This window comes from Manis javanica, chromosome X (genome assembly GCF_040802235.1).
Source record: "Manis javanica isolate MJ-LG chromosome X, MJ_LKY, whole genome shotgun sequence".
NCBI lineage: Eukaryota > Metazoa > Chordata > Mammalia > Pholidota > Manidae > Manis > Manis javanica.
This window is the reverse complement of record NC_133174.1, coordinates 117956559-117971521: the sequence shown is the minus strand read 5'-3', so window position 1 is coordinate 117971521 and position 14963 is coordinate 117956559. Positions and strand designations below refer to the sequence as shown.

At 38.1% G+C, this 14963-nt stretch overlaps 1 protein-coding gene across 10 annotated transcripts in view; it reads left to right on the top strand.

Annotated features, from left to right (window-relative positions):
- XIAP (X-linked inhibitor of apoptosis) overlaps positions 1-13166 on the top strand; it is a 58540-nt gene extending 45374 nt beyond the window's left edge. For 9 of the 10 annotated variants that reach the window (XM_037015343.2, XM_037015370.2, XM_037015367.2 and 6 more), the window contains 2 exons: positions 4014-4214; positions 8676-13166. In XM_037015343.2, coding sequence (XP_036871238.1) covers positions 4014-4214; positions 8676-8869 — 395 coding nt within the window. In that variant the 3' untranslated portion in view covers positions 8870-13166. The remainder of the gene's footprint in view (positions 1-4013; positions 4215-8675) is intronic. The other variant, XM_073228051.1, reaches the window with a different exon arrangement.
- Positions 13167-14963: the final 1797 nt, after the last annotated feature.

The following is a 14963-nucleotide window of genomic DNA, read 5'->3' as shown; positions in this document are numbered from 1 at the left end:
TCAATATTGTGGAATTTACTGAGGCTCTTTTTGTGAGCTAGTATGTGGTCTATTCTGGAGAATGTTCCATGTGCACTTGAGAAGAATGTATATCCTGTTGCTTTTGGATGTAAAGTTCTATAGATGTCTATTAGGTCCATCTGTTCTAGTGTGTTGTTCAGTGCCTGTGTGTCTTTACTTATTTTCTGCCCGGTGGATCTATCCTTTGGGGTGAGTGGTGTGTTGAAGTCTCCTACAATGAATGCATTGCAGTCTATTTCCCTCTTTAGTTCTGTTAGTATTTGCTTCACATATGCTGGTGCTCCTGTATTGGGTGCATATATATTTAGAATGGTTATATCCTCTTGTTGGACTAAGCCCTTTATCATTATGTAGTGGCCTTCTTTATCTCTTGTTACTTTCTTTGTTTTGAAGTCTATTTTGTCTGATATTAGTACTGCAACCCCTGCTTTCTTCTCACTGTTGTTTGCCTGAAATATGTTTTTCCATCCCTTGACTTTTAGTCTATGCTTATCTTTGGGTTTAAGGTGAGTTTCTTGTAAGCAGCATATAGATGGGTCTTGCTTTTTTATCCATTCTATTACTCTATGTCTTTTGATTGGTGCATTAAGTCCATTTACATTTAGGGTGACTATTGAAAGATATGTACTTATTGCCATTGCAGGCTTTAGATTCGTGGTTACCAAAGGTTCAAGGTTAGCTTCTTTAGTATCTTACTGCCTAACTTAGCTCGCTTATTGAGCTGTTATATACACTGTCTGGAGAGTCTTTTCTTCTCTCCCTTCTTATTCCTCCTCCTCCCTTCTTCATATGTTGTGTGTTTTGTTCTGTGCTCTTTTTAGGGGTGCTCCCATCTAGAGCAGTCCCTGTAGGATGCCCTGTAGAGGTGGTTTGTGGGAAGCAAATTCCCTCAGCTTTTGCTTATCTGGGAATTGTTTGATCCCACCATCATATTTAAATGATAGTCGTGCTGGATACAGTATCCTTGGTTCAAGGCCCTTCTGTTTCATTGCATTAAGTATATCATGCCATTCTCTTCTGGCCTGTAGGGTTTCTGTTGAGAAGTCTGATGTTAGCCTGATTGGTTTTCCTTTATAGGTGACCTTTTTCTCTCTAGCTGCCTTTAAAACTCTTTCCTTGTCCTTGATCCTTGCCATTTTAATTATTATGTGTCTTGGTGTTGTCCTCCTTGGATCCTTTCTGTTGGGGGTTCTGTATAATTCCATGGTCTGTTCGATTATTTCCTCCCCCAGTTTGGGGAAGTTTTCAGCAATTATTTCTTCAAAGACACTTTCTATCCCTTTTCCTCTTTCTTCCTCTTCTGGTATCCCTATAATACGAATGTTTTTCCTTTTGTATTGGTCACATATTTCTCTTAGTGTTGTTTCATTCCTGGAGATCCTTTTATCTCTCTCTATGTCAGCTTCTATACGTTCCTGTTCTCTGGCTTCTATTCCTTCAATGGCCTCTTGCATCTTATCCATTCTGCTTATAAATCCTTCCAGGGATTGTTTCACTTCTGTGATCTCTTTCCTGACATCTGTGATCTCCTTCCGGACTTCATCCCACTGCTCTTGCATTTTTCTCTGCATCTCATCCCACTGCTCTTGCATTTTTCTCTGCATCTCATCCCATTGCTCTTGCATTTTTTTCTGCATCTCTGTCAGCATGTTCATGATTTTTATTTTGAATTCTTTTTCAGGAGGACTAGTTAGGTCTGTCTCCTTCTCAGGTGTTGTCTCTGTGATCTTTGTCTGCCTGTAGTTTTGCCTTTTCATGGTGATAGAGATAGTCTGCAGAGCTGGTACAAGTGACCGCTGGAAGAGCTTCCCTTCTTGTTGGTTTGTAGCCTTTTCCTGGGAGAATAGCGACCTCTAGTGGCTTGTGCTGGGCAGCTGTGCGCAGACAGGGCTTCTGCTTCCTGCCCAGTTGCTTTGGGGTTTATCTCCACTGTTGCTGTGGGCTTGGCCTGGCTGGGGCTGTTCCTCCAAAATGGTGGAGCCCCGTTGGAGGGGGAGCAGCCAGGAGACTATTTATCTCCGTAAGGGGCCTCTGTGCTCCCTGCTGCCCAGGGGGTTAGAGTGCCCAGAGATCCCCAGATTCCCTGCTTCTGGTCTAAGTGACCTGTCCTGCCCCTTTAAGATTTCCAAAAAGCACTCTCCAAACCAAAACAACAACAGCAACAATGAGAGAGGGAACAGAAAGGAAAAAAAAAAGAAAAAACACGCGATTTTTTTTTTTTTTTCCTCAGGTGCCGGTCCCAGGCACCCGCGCACTGGTCCTGCTGCCCTGTCTCCCTAGCACCAGGGTCCCTGTCCTTTCAAGGCTTCCAAAAAGCACCCACCCACCGGTCCCGCAGGGAAGGAACGCTCAATATTCTTGGTCCTCAGGCACTGGTCCCATGCACCCGCTCACCAGTCCCGCCGCCCTGCCTCCCTAGCACCGGGGTCCCTGTCCCTTCAAGGCTTCCAAAAAGCACTTGGCAAAAAGAGAGAAAAAAAAGAGGAAAAACGCGCGATTTCTTCCGTCCTCAGGTGCTGGTCTCAGGCACCCACCCACCGGTCCCACAGGGAAAAATGCGGGATATTCTTTGTCCTCAGGTGCCGGTCCCAGGCACCCGCTCACCAGTCCCGCCGCCCTGCCTCCCTACCACCGGGGTCCCTGTCCCTTTTAGGCTTCCAAAAAGCACTCGCAGAAAAGAGAAAAAAAAGGGGAAAAACGCGCGATTTCCTCTGTCCTCAAGTGCCGGTCTCAGGCACCCGCCCACCGGTCCCGCAGGGAAAAATGGGGGATATTCTTTGTCCTCAGGCGCCGGTCCCAGCCACCCGCTCACCAGTCCCGCCACCGTGCCTCCCTAGCACTGGGGTCCCCGTCCCTTCAAGGCTTCCAAAAAGCGCTTGCCAAAAAGAGAAAAAAAAAAAAAGGGGAAAAACGCGCGACCTCCTCCGTCCTCAGGCACCGGTCTCAGGCACCCGCCCCCAGGTCTCGCAGGGAGAAACGCGGGATATTCTTTGTCCTCCGGCGCCGTTCCCAGGCACCTCCTCACCGGTCCCGCCACCCTGCCTCCCCAGCAACGGGGGCCCGTCCCTCTAAGGCTTCCAAAAAGCGCTCGCCAAAAAAAAAAACTGCTCCGGTTTCTCTCCACCCGCCGGGAGCCGGGGGGAGGGGCGCTCGGGTCCCGCCGGGCTGGGGCTTGTATCTTACCCCCTTCACAAGGCGCTGGGTTCTTGCAGGTGTGGATGTGGTCTGGATGTTGTCCTGTGTCCTGTGGTCTCTATTTTAGGAAGATTTTTCTTTGTTATATTTTCATAGCTCTATGTGTTTTTGGGAGGAGATTTCCACTGCTCTACTCACGCCGCCATCTTGGCTCCCGCCTCCAATACACTCATTTTTAACACCCAAGAGTAGAATTGAAGAACCAGAGAGTATAAGTCTCCCCTTTTAGCATTTCCTACATAACTTGTATTCCTACTTTGAATATCACTAAAGTGAGTTTCTGTTTGCTTTCTTATCTAGTATACCCCCTTTGGCAGCAGAATCTTAAGTCTGAGAGATAGGAAATTGATATTCAAAGTCACAGACTGGGACTTCCGTCTATTTCCCATGTATTTTTTCAAAATAATCAATACTGACTTAGTAAAGATATCCACTCTAAGTACCTGAGGTTAGTTGAGTTCTGCTGGTTTGAAAAACATTTAGATTTCCAAAGCTCTTAACCCTTTTCTTACCTGTTTTACTTTGCCTTGCACTGTTTCCTCATAGTCTTTAAGGCACCTAATCTCAGTTCATAGTGTTACAAAATACATATTGTATTTTCAGTTATTGTAAGATTCTGAAAGTAATCCTTGAGTGCCTAAATATTAAAATCTTTTCCCCAAAGTAGCTTTGGTTTGCTGGTTTGCTTTTGGTTTTTGCTTACTGCTTAAATTTTATTTTTTAACTATACTTTGCTGTTTTTGTTACTTAAATAAATGTTTAAACTCGTTCTTTTTCCTCACCAATTTTCATTTCAGATGATACCATTTTCCAAAATCCTATGGTACAAGAAGCTATACGAATGGGATTCAGTTTCAGGGACATTAAGAAAATAATGGAGGAAAAAATTCAGACATGTGGGAGCAACTATAAATCACTTGAAATTCTAGTTGCAGATCTAGTGAGTGCTCAGAAAGACAATATACAAGATGAATCAAGTCAGACTTCATTGCAGAAAGGTATGCATGGCTGCTTTTAAAAGTGAGAAACACCTAATAGCACTTTAGTATGGATAGTGTCTTATATGACTTTGTGCTCCACTCATTTTCCTCCTCCTCACATCCCCCTTAGGATAAACTTTTTTTTCATGAAGAATTTCAAATATACTAAAAAATGGAGAGAACAGTGTAATGAACCCTCACTTAGCCATCAACCAGATTCAATAATTATCACTGTTTTTCCAATCTTTCTTTATTTCTTCCCCCAACTTTTTTTTGCTATAGTATTTCAAAGTAAATCCCAGATATCCTATATATCATTTACCTATAAATACTTCAATATATATCTAACAGATAAGGATTTTATTAATATAACCTTAATACTGTGTGTCAGTCTGCCCGTACTACTATAACAGAATACCACAGACTGGGTTGCTTAAACAACAAACATTTATTTCTCAGAGTTCTGGAGGCTGGAAATTCCAAGGTAAAGGTATAGGCAGATTTGGTTCCTCTCTTACAGCTTACAGGTAGCTGCCTTCTCTCTGTGTCCTCACAAGGCCAAAAGCTCTGATCTCTCTTCCTCTTCTTACAAAGGCACTGATCCCCTTTTGGTGGTCCCACCCTTATGACATCTAAACCGTATTACCTCCCAAAGGCCCCACCTCCAAGTACCATCACACTGGAGGTGAGGGCATCAACATAAGAATTTTGGGGAGACTAGACATTTAGTCCATAACATACTCTTAACACACATAACAAAATTACCAGTAATTCCATAATGTCATCTGAAACACACAGTTGGTTTTAATTTTCCCCATTGTCTTAAAATGTTTACACAATTTGTAAATCTTACCAAGATCCACGTAAGATCCACATATCCATTAATTATAAATGTGTGAATTTATGCTCTAAGATAACAAAGGCTAATTTTTGTGTAGAATCTTTAAGCTTTGTAGCTGAAACTGTTTGGATTTAGAGTGTTCTGGAATTTGTCATATGATGTAAACCTTTAAAGGGGTCATATTACTAAATAGAGCTTGACTGAATAGCTCCCTAATATCGTAAATCATATATAGAAAGTATATTAAGTAATGTAGAAGAGAATCATAGAAACTCTTTCAGAAAAAAAAAGATAAAAATCGTAAGTTCCTTGTTTAAGGATGACAGTTACTCTAATGCTTGACGGTAACACTGAAGGTTGAACAAAACATTTCAAACTGAATATATGTTTGAGTACTTGGGAATGTTATAATCACTGTTCTTTAAGCTCTTGACCACCTCTCCCAAAAGAATGAAATTCTAGTGCAATAAACCTAAAAGTTGAAGTTATTTTCATCTTTAAGTTATTTTAAATGCTCTTGAAACATTATGTAGGTAACAAAACAGCATTAACATAAGAGATTTTTAAAATTACATCAGTTACTATAAAAGATTGAGCAGAAAGCTTAGTACTCCTAAGGATGGATTTGTTTAAAACCTGTAATAGCTCCACTTGTCTTGGTGATGACTTGGTCATCGTTCTGTGACAAGTGATTATGTCATTTTCCTCTGTATTTTAGCTACAACTCAAGCTTAATCAAGTTTAACAGTAAGGTGCTACTTTTGTACCTGAAAGTGTTGCCTGCAACAGAAAGATTTAGTGGCTTGCAATAGGAAGAGAACAAGGGACAGAATGCAGTTGGGGGAGAGGGTGTCTTGTCTCTATCTGGTAGGAGTCAGTTGGGGTTCTTATTATCACTGAGGCTGCAAGCTAGGATAGTATGGGAAGGAGGGCCTTGGCAGATAGCAGCCCCTGGGCAGGGGTTGAAATTCATCTGTTGACCTCTCCTTATTCTTACTAAATTGAGAGGCAGGTAATTGATGAAAGCCATCTTCTCATTCTAAGGCTGCTGCTTATTTTTCTTTCCAAAGGCTGATGAGGAAAGAGTGGCACCAAGAATATTTTAATTTTGTATAAAATAGAGGGTGGGCCCAATTGAAGTAAAGTAAGTAGAAGTTACTAGAAAAAGTACATTATGGTTGCTTACTGAGAAATCCTAGATTCAATACTAGTATTTATCCCAATGGTAATGTGACAGACAATGCCCCAGTAAATAGTCTTCTAAAAATAGTACAGATCAGTATTTTTTTCCTTTGTAAATAATACATAGTGTGATATAGAGCCCTTTACTTCTAAAGCACTTATGTTAATTCTTATGTATATATTACTATATATAGTGATGTTAACCTTAAAAATAAAGATGTCAGTTATTTTGCCAGCAAAATGGGTTCATTTGCGAACAGCAGAGAATTCCAACTTAGGACAAGCAAGTTAGGGCAAAAATGACAAGCACTTCTGGAAAACAGGAGAGAAAGAGGGAAAGTTTCATTTCTCACTGCCCCCCCCCACCCCCTGTTTCCTAAATCTACCTTGTGAACTTACCCTTCAAAGCTCAGCTCAGAGGTCACTTCTTTCAAGCTTTCCCCCATACTTATAGCAGAGTTCCGAGCTCTCTCTTCTCTACTTATCCTGTCATTAGAGCATTTGTAACACTATTTTGGAGCTGCAGTCTTTTTCTGTACTGCCAGTTACACCAAGCTTCTTGAGGGTAGGTGCTTTATCTTATCTCTGATGTGTACCATGTTTGAGTTTATGGTTTTCATTATGCCTACTAGGTTGCTTTTTAAGGAAGAGATTAAATAATCCTTTTCCTCTACCCCTAGTCAGGAAAACCTCTCCAAGCACAAATCTGATCATACCTCCCTCAAGGTTAAAACCTTCACTGGTTCCCAGTGTGCTTAGGATCAAGTGCAAACTCCTTTACATGGGTTGTCAAATCATTGCTGATCAGGCCCCTGATAACCTTTTATAGCCTCATGTCATGCTGTTTCCCCTTCAAATTCTGTTCCTAAACCTATCTGTACACTTGCAGGGGCAGTTGTCTCCCCTCCTGGTTACACTGTTTTCCTCTGCCTAGAACTCTCTTCTCCTGCTGTCCCTATTCCTGAAGGCCTTCTCCCTCTCCAAGTTAACTCCGGCTCATCCTTTAGGACCCAATTTAGGTATAGTTTCCTCCAGGAGGCCTTCCTGTTAAGTGTGTGTGCACACACACACATGCACACACTTAACACCCTTCCTTTGTTCTTCATAGCATTGTAATTACCTTTGTCATCACATTGTGTTACCATTTCCTGTCTACTTATGTTTCTTGTCTATGAATGGTTGGGGGCCTGTGAATTTGTTAATTATTGTGTCTCTAGTGCCTAGAACCTAGTTAAGCATTCAGTATTTGTTGAATAAAATTAAACTACTCTTTCCCAAACTTATTTTCTGAATAGTGTTCTTCAGGATGTTAAAAAGGATACCATGAAAAAGAAGTTCCATAGCTAAAGTAGGGGTATGCCTTGTGAATTTCTAAGGAGAAACATTCAGTGCTCTGTACTGTATTGCCCTGTACTTGATAGCAGTGGTTCTCAAATGCCAGTGTACTCAACCCCAGAAATTGTAGATTCAGTGAATGGGACCTAAGAATCTGTTGTAATTCTCAAGTGAGGCCATATTTGGAAACCACTGGTATACATGTTTACAAAGATTGTTAAAATATGTAATGCATTTAAAATAGTGCCTAGTATGTAGTAGTAAGTGCTGTATTACTGTTAACTGCTGCTGTTACAGTTATACATGACCACAGAATGGCGGCATATTTGTTAATATTTCACAAAACTCAGTTTGGGAAAGGCTGAATTAAGCAAGTGCTTCAGTGCCACCTATATGCTAATATCACCCAAAACTCTGTCTCTAGCCCTGACTTCTCTTGACCTTAAGACTTGACTTTCCATTTGCCTACTAGACATTTTTATATGGAAACACCTGAAAACATCTAAAAAATAAGTTGAAAATCCTGAACCTGTATCTCCTTTTATATTTCCTGTTGGCATCACCAGCCCCTTTTCAGCCATGTTAGCTATCTTAAAATTGACTCTACTTCTTCTTCCTCACCCATCACATCCAGTTAATCACTAAATCCTACTTTTCCCACTTCAGAAGTATCCCTCAGATCCTTCCCTCCATTTCTGAAATAAGCATGCCCTTTCCGTATGCTACCTCTTACCTAGCCCTTGCTTCTCTGCCTGCCAAATTGCTGGCCCTGTTTAAATGTCACTCTTCCATTTCCCCCCTTCTTCCAACCCATCAGCCTCTAGCCCATGAAGTCCTTCCCAACTAGTCTGAACAGAAGAACTTGTTCTCTCATCTCAGAGTGCTTTGTATTTGTAATTTGGTCATGGCACTCATCGCTTTCTCCTTGGTGCTTACTCCCATAGACTCAGCTCCCGTCTTCTACTAGCACACGAGCTACTTAAAAGCAGATGTCACGTGTGAGTCATCCTATCTTCCAGCACATGATTAGTGCCTGGCACATAGTAGGGGTTCAGATTGTTTCAGTGAATGTAAATAACTAAGGAAATCTAAAATTAACATATTTTCTCTTCTCTGTGCAGAGATCAGTGCTGAAGAGCAGCTAAGGCTCCTACAAGAGGAGAAGATGTGCAAAATCTGTATGGACAGAAGTATTGCTATAGTTTTTATTCCTTGTGGACATCTGGTCACTTGTAAACAGTGTGCTGAAGCAGTTAACAAATGTCCCATGTGCTACACAGTCATTACTTTTAAGCAAAAAATTTTTATGTCTTAATCTAACTCTGCAGTAGGCATGTTACATTCTTCTTATTGCCCTGATTGAATGTGTGATGTGAACTGACTTTAATCAGCATTGAATACCATTAGCATTTGCTACTGAGTAGAAAAAAATGTAAACTACAGTGTTACAGTTGGCAGTCTAGAATTTGAATTTCTGTATTTTTCAGGATTTAGCTATAGTATTTATCTTAATTTTTTAACCGTTATTTAATTGAAACCCTAGACTACGAAGCATCATATTATAACTAATCACAATGTGTAGTATACTCTGACTTAGTTTCTAAATGTAAGTGAATTAATCAACTGAATTTTTCACTGTTTCAGATAGGCTTAGCAAATGGAGCATTCTGTGTAAACGTGGAGGTTATAGTTAATCTCCCCAATCACATGGTTTGTTTTGTGTGAAAAAGGAGTGAACTGTTACACACTGGTGGAAAGACAGCAATTACTTTTAGATGTTTGCCTTTGTGTTTTAAGATTCTGTCCATTTTCTTTTAAAATTATGCTCATGTACTTGGGTAGATGATTTTTAAAAAACGAATTTGCTGTCGTAAAAAGGTTATTTATTGACAGAATGCCATCTAGCCTACATGTACTGACATGGAAAGATACCAAACATATATTAAGTATAAAATGCAAGTGGCAAAACACTATGTAGAGGATGATCCATTAGAAGGTGTGTGTGTTTTGTATATGTGTAGAACAAAAGATTTGGGAAGAGATGCATCAAACTGTTAAATGTGGTTTCTTTTGAGGGGTTGGGAGATGGGCCCCAGAGGCAGTTTACAGAGGCCTTTCACTTTCTACTTTTTTCATTTTGTTCTGTTTGAATTTTTATAAGTATGTATTACTTTTGTAATCAGAATTTTTAGAAAGTATTTTACTGATTTAAAGGCTTAGGCATGTTCAAACGCCTGCAAAACTACTTATTGCTCAGCTTTAGTTTTTCTAATCCAAGAAGGCAGAGCAGTTAACCTTTCTGGTGCCAATGTGAAATTTAAGTATTTTCATTTTTGCTGCTTTGTGGATGAAAAATATTTCTGAGTGGTAGTTTTCTGACAGGTAGACCATGTCTTCTCTTGTTTCAAAATAAATATTCCTGATTTTGTAAGATGAAATATAAAATATGTCTCAGATCTTCCAATTAATTAGTAAGGATTCATCCTTAATCCTTGCTAGTTTAAGCCTGCCTAAGTCACTTTACTAAAAGATCTTTGTTAACCCAGTATTTTAAACATCTGTCAGCTTACGTAGGTAAAAGTAGAAGCATGTTTGTACACTGCTTGTAGTTATAGTGACAGCTTTTCATGTCAAGATTATCATGTCATCTGTATCTTAAAGTTTCATGTGAGTTTTACCATTAAGGTGATTTAGATGTATATAGGACAAAATATCAAGTCTTTTCTCTACCTAAATAGCTTTGTTTTCTTGACTAGTAATAGTAATAGATACTTATGAAATAAATGTTCTCACAAGATCCTTAGAACCTCTTGGAAATTGTAAACTACTGACAGGAAAAGAATAGCTGTTTAAATATTTTAAAGAAAGTAAAATCTGAATAAGTCAATATAGATAAAAGTGCTTCACTGAACACCCAGGGTTTACATTACAAGATTCTCACAATGACCTCTTATAGAGGCACGGGAAGCATTTTACTACAGAGAAATGTTTGAGAGTAAAACTGTTAAAAATTATATTTTCATTGTATTTTCTAAGAGAAAGTATTGTCTTGGTCTGCTAACCTCTGTTGATTACTACTTAAAGTGACATTCATTTATTGCAAATTTATAGATATAAAAAGCATTGCAAATTTAAATGAGAAATTTTAAACTTAAATAATGACTGCCCTGTTTTTGTTTTAATTTGTAAATCCTTAATTCCTTAGCTTTCTTTGTACTGTCTTCCACTCGGGTTTAGTTGAGTTATATATTAAGTGAAATTTTATATGTGTAGTCTAAGCTTCAAATTTAAATTACAGAGTGAGAAAAGTGTTTAAAAAGTTTTTAAAATGTGTTTTCCAGAGCACATCGGCTCCAAGTGAGGTAGGTAGTTCAATCTAGTTGTGAACCAAGGACTGAATTGTTTTAACATAACGCTCTTCCTGTTCTGGGAGCCTCAGTTCATTAAAACCCTTCTTTTAAAACTTGTATGTTTAGAGTTAAGCAAGACCTTTTTTCTCCACATGAGTTGTGAAATTCAGTGCATGAAGCTGATGTGGCTAACAAGTTTATTTTAAGAATTGCTTAGAAATGCTGTTGCTTCAGGTTCTTAAATCACTCAGCATGCCAACTTCTAATCAAAATTTTTAAGACTTAACAGTGTTTGTGTTCACACTATAAAAAGCACTGGATCCTTCCCATCTAGTTGTACAAAAAATGATCACTTGCAAGGTTAAAAATATAACCAGATCCAAATCTCTGCCTCCCCCTGTCCCAACGTAGTTCTCAGTATCTACATGTAGACACTCTTTTTCTGTATAAAATTCACTCTTAAGATTTTGAAGTCACCACCTGTTTTACAGTATTTTAGTCATGTGATAACAAGGTTATCTTTATTCATAATAATTTAGTGTGCTTGTCAAAAGTCTTGATCTTTGAGAAATGGGTTTAGTGTTTATAAAGTAAATTCCAGTTTATTAATTAATGGCTTTGTGTATGGGGTTTTGTTTTTGTTTTCCCCTTTAGTTAGGGGCTAAAATGGGGTAGGGTGGATATAGTGGGTGTGCATAATGAGATTCAGCCCTGTGTATTGTGATCTTTTAGTGTTTTTGTTGTTAATATTATTTAAATTTTGGTGGATTTTTTCCTGTTTTAATTTTAGTGGCTAAAATTTTTATTTTGAGCTCTCTGAATGGCGACTACTGCCACAGCATTAGTTGCATGTATTGAACACTTCAGACCCAATTCATTGTTTCATTTCCTGATTACCCAAGTGTTGAATATGGCGGGGGAGGTGGGAGCGGGGGTGGGGGTGGCGTACAAATGAGGTAGGCTGTGTATGTATCATTTCCATTGGAGAAATGAAACAGGAGAATATTTGACAGATACAGTTATTTTTAACCAAGTCTGCTTTAAAAAAATAAGAAATAGCCATTTCTTCATCTGCAAAATGAGAATAGTATCTATCTTACAAAGTTAGGAGAATTCAAGGAGACCATGTATGTAAAATGTCTGCTACAAATCCTTACACTCTTTTACCCTCCGTGGGTTTGCCCTGACTGGAAATTTGGGCTAAAACTTAGATGATAACTCTTTCAGTGACTCTTACTCTTCTTTTTTGGTATTTCTCATAGTTAAGGTGTAAATTACAATAAATAAATAGGTCAAGCCCTTAAAAATACTTAAATTCATTTTTTAACTTATTTAAAAAATTGTTCATAGCAAATTTAGTTGAGCTTTCCTAATAGAAACCGTTGGTTTATTCTCACTTTCATAATCAGTTTGGATTTGACTCTTATACACTTAGCACAGTGTGGATGTCATTTGCAGCATAATAGAATCATAGGGTGTCAGAGCTGGGAGTGACCTTAGAGAGTATCTAATTCATCACCCTTATTTTACGGGGAGACAACTGAGGCTCAAAGGTGAAGTGATTTCTTCAAAGCTATACAGCTAATTAGTGGCAGCCCAGACTGGGATATAGTTTGAAGGTGAAAAACTTCAAGCTATCTCTCCTGGGAGGTCTCAGATGTTTATTTTTTTCAACTGTTTTTCTATGCTATAACTTTCACTACATATTAAATGACACTTTATAACTAATACCAATAGGACAATCTTAAATACATATGTATTCAAATTGTACCATACTATATTGTTTGGATGGTAAGATTCTACTTTGAAGTCTAAAGTTTGCAGTTATGCATGTAGATTTTTTGGCATTTACTACATTCTTACTGTGTATCATTAATAACATTTAAAATTACTATATATTTTGTCATTTTGTCTATACTTAGTAACAAACAGATTTGCATTTTTGATTTGATGTAATAAAGGCTTTAATTTTTGTTAAATTTTATGTTTTTTTTTCATTACTGTCATACTTTATCTAACCTGACAGAATGACTAATTCTTATGTCATTGTATTAGTGTTGTAAATAATCATGTGAAATGTTTTGAGGTAGAGTACTGTATTTGTGAATATAATTTTATGGCATTTTTTCACATAGCAGAAACCTTTCCATCAGTATGGAAAACTAAGAAAATTGCTTTCCACTGTATAATCTGGCAGTCATCATAGATCAAAGCTTATTTTTCTGTGAATAAAACTTAATAAAGTACTATTCTTTAAAATGATACCTTACTGTGTATTTGATTCACTTTCTATGAAAAAATAGTCTTCTTAAAAATATTACAATGTAACTTCCTAAATATATTTTATGCCATTGAGCCGGGCATTAAGGTACATGTCTCATGTCATGTAAAGAAAAAATCCATTTTCACATTAGTTTACAAAATTGTGTAACAGCATGAAAAGTCAGTTTTTAAAATGTATAAAAACAGGAACCATAGTAACACCCCCTTCTCACAAAGATAGGCTTGGTTTTCTCAAAAGAGAGTATAGTAGCCGTAACAAAGCTTGAACAAGAAAGAGACCTAAAAGGCTGCTGCCCCGGAGTGTCAGAAGCTCCAAGCAGACTTGTGGGATAAAGAGTGAGGAGATAAAGGATCCTTAAAGGAAGAGAGAAATTTAGAAGTAGGCATTTCAAGTAGCTATTTCCCTTAGCCCTTCCTACCCACAGTAGAGGTTACTAAATTAAGAGTTGTATTTCAGGTCCAGTCTGTAGTGACTGATGATTGAATCCTTGACTGTGTTACCACTGCTTCAAGCTACAACCATAAGAACCTTGTTTTCAATGTAGTCCACATCACTTTTTTACATGTCAACTACACTTGCAAGGAATATTGATAAGATGTGAATTTTCAAAGCAATTTTCAAACTTAAGCAAGAATAGAAAGGAAAATATAAATGAATCTCATGATACTAATTTAGCTTCAACAAATATCAACACTGCCAATCTTGTTCCATCTAGTACTCCCCCAGCTTTTTTTCCTTTTGCTGACATATTCTAGAGCAAATCCTAAACATGTCATTTCTCTAACTACTTTGTCATGTACCTATAGCAGATTAGAACATTTTGTACACAGATGTGTGAATGTTTAACTCATCACTATTACTGCTGAATTTTAATGGACAACTAAAGAATTAAAATCAGTTTTATTCCCTCTTTTTCCCAATTTGAAGAGTAAGGTAAATTAACCCCCTCAAAACTAGTATTATCACTTAAAAATACTTTAAGCTACATTCTACTTCATTTGTTGTTTGCTTATGTATTGTAGAATAAATGTGATACTTCCTAAAAGTAGGCTAACTGCATGGTGTGTGGATATATAGTGGTTCTCAAAGTGTGGTCCAAGTACCATCTATATCAGTTGGGAAACTTAGAAATACAAATTACTGGGCCCCACCATAAACCTCCTGAATCAAAAACTTGGGTGTGACCCAGCAATCCATTTTTCAACAAGCCCTCCAGGTGGTTGTGATATGGGCTAAAGTAAAAAAGCATTAGAATATGGTATGGGGTCTGAATCCAGGAAGAAATGGCAAATTGTAGCTCTCTGCAAATGACTGTCATCCTCATGTTTTCCTTATAATTAATTGCTCATCCAGTCCTGTGTTTTCTGCTACCAGAATGGGAAGGCATAAAATTCAACATCCTGAAAGTCACTTCTGATTCTGCTTCCCAACAAAACTTTCTTGCATACAGTACTCTGAATTTTGTAATGAGAATCAATCTTCAGCCCTTTCACTGTTAAGTTCAGAATAGCCCCATATTGCTTATTGCCATTAAACTCTCCAAACAATGAAAGAGTTAAGATTTGAAGACTCTTAATGTGACATAAGCTCTAGTGTGACACCAATCAGTTGAAATTGTACAGAACACGTGCACTGCTAGAAGGAACCAAAGCTTCAGTGAAATGTGAGCAGTTAATCTACAAGAGAATTTACATGTTGGAAGGGATCAGCCTCTCTAATTAATAATAACTAGCAGTTCTGAATTCTTTTTTAGATCAGAAATTTTTTAAGTAAAC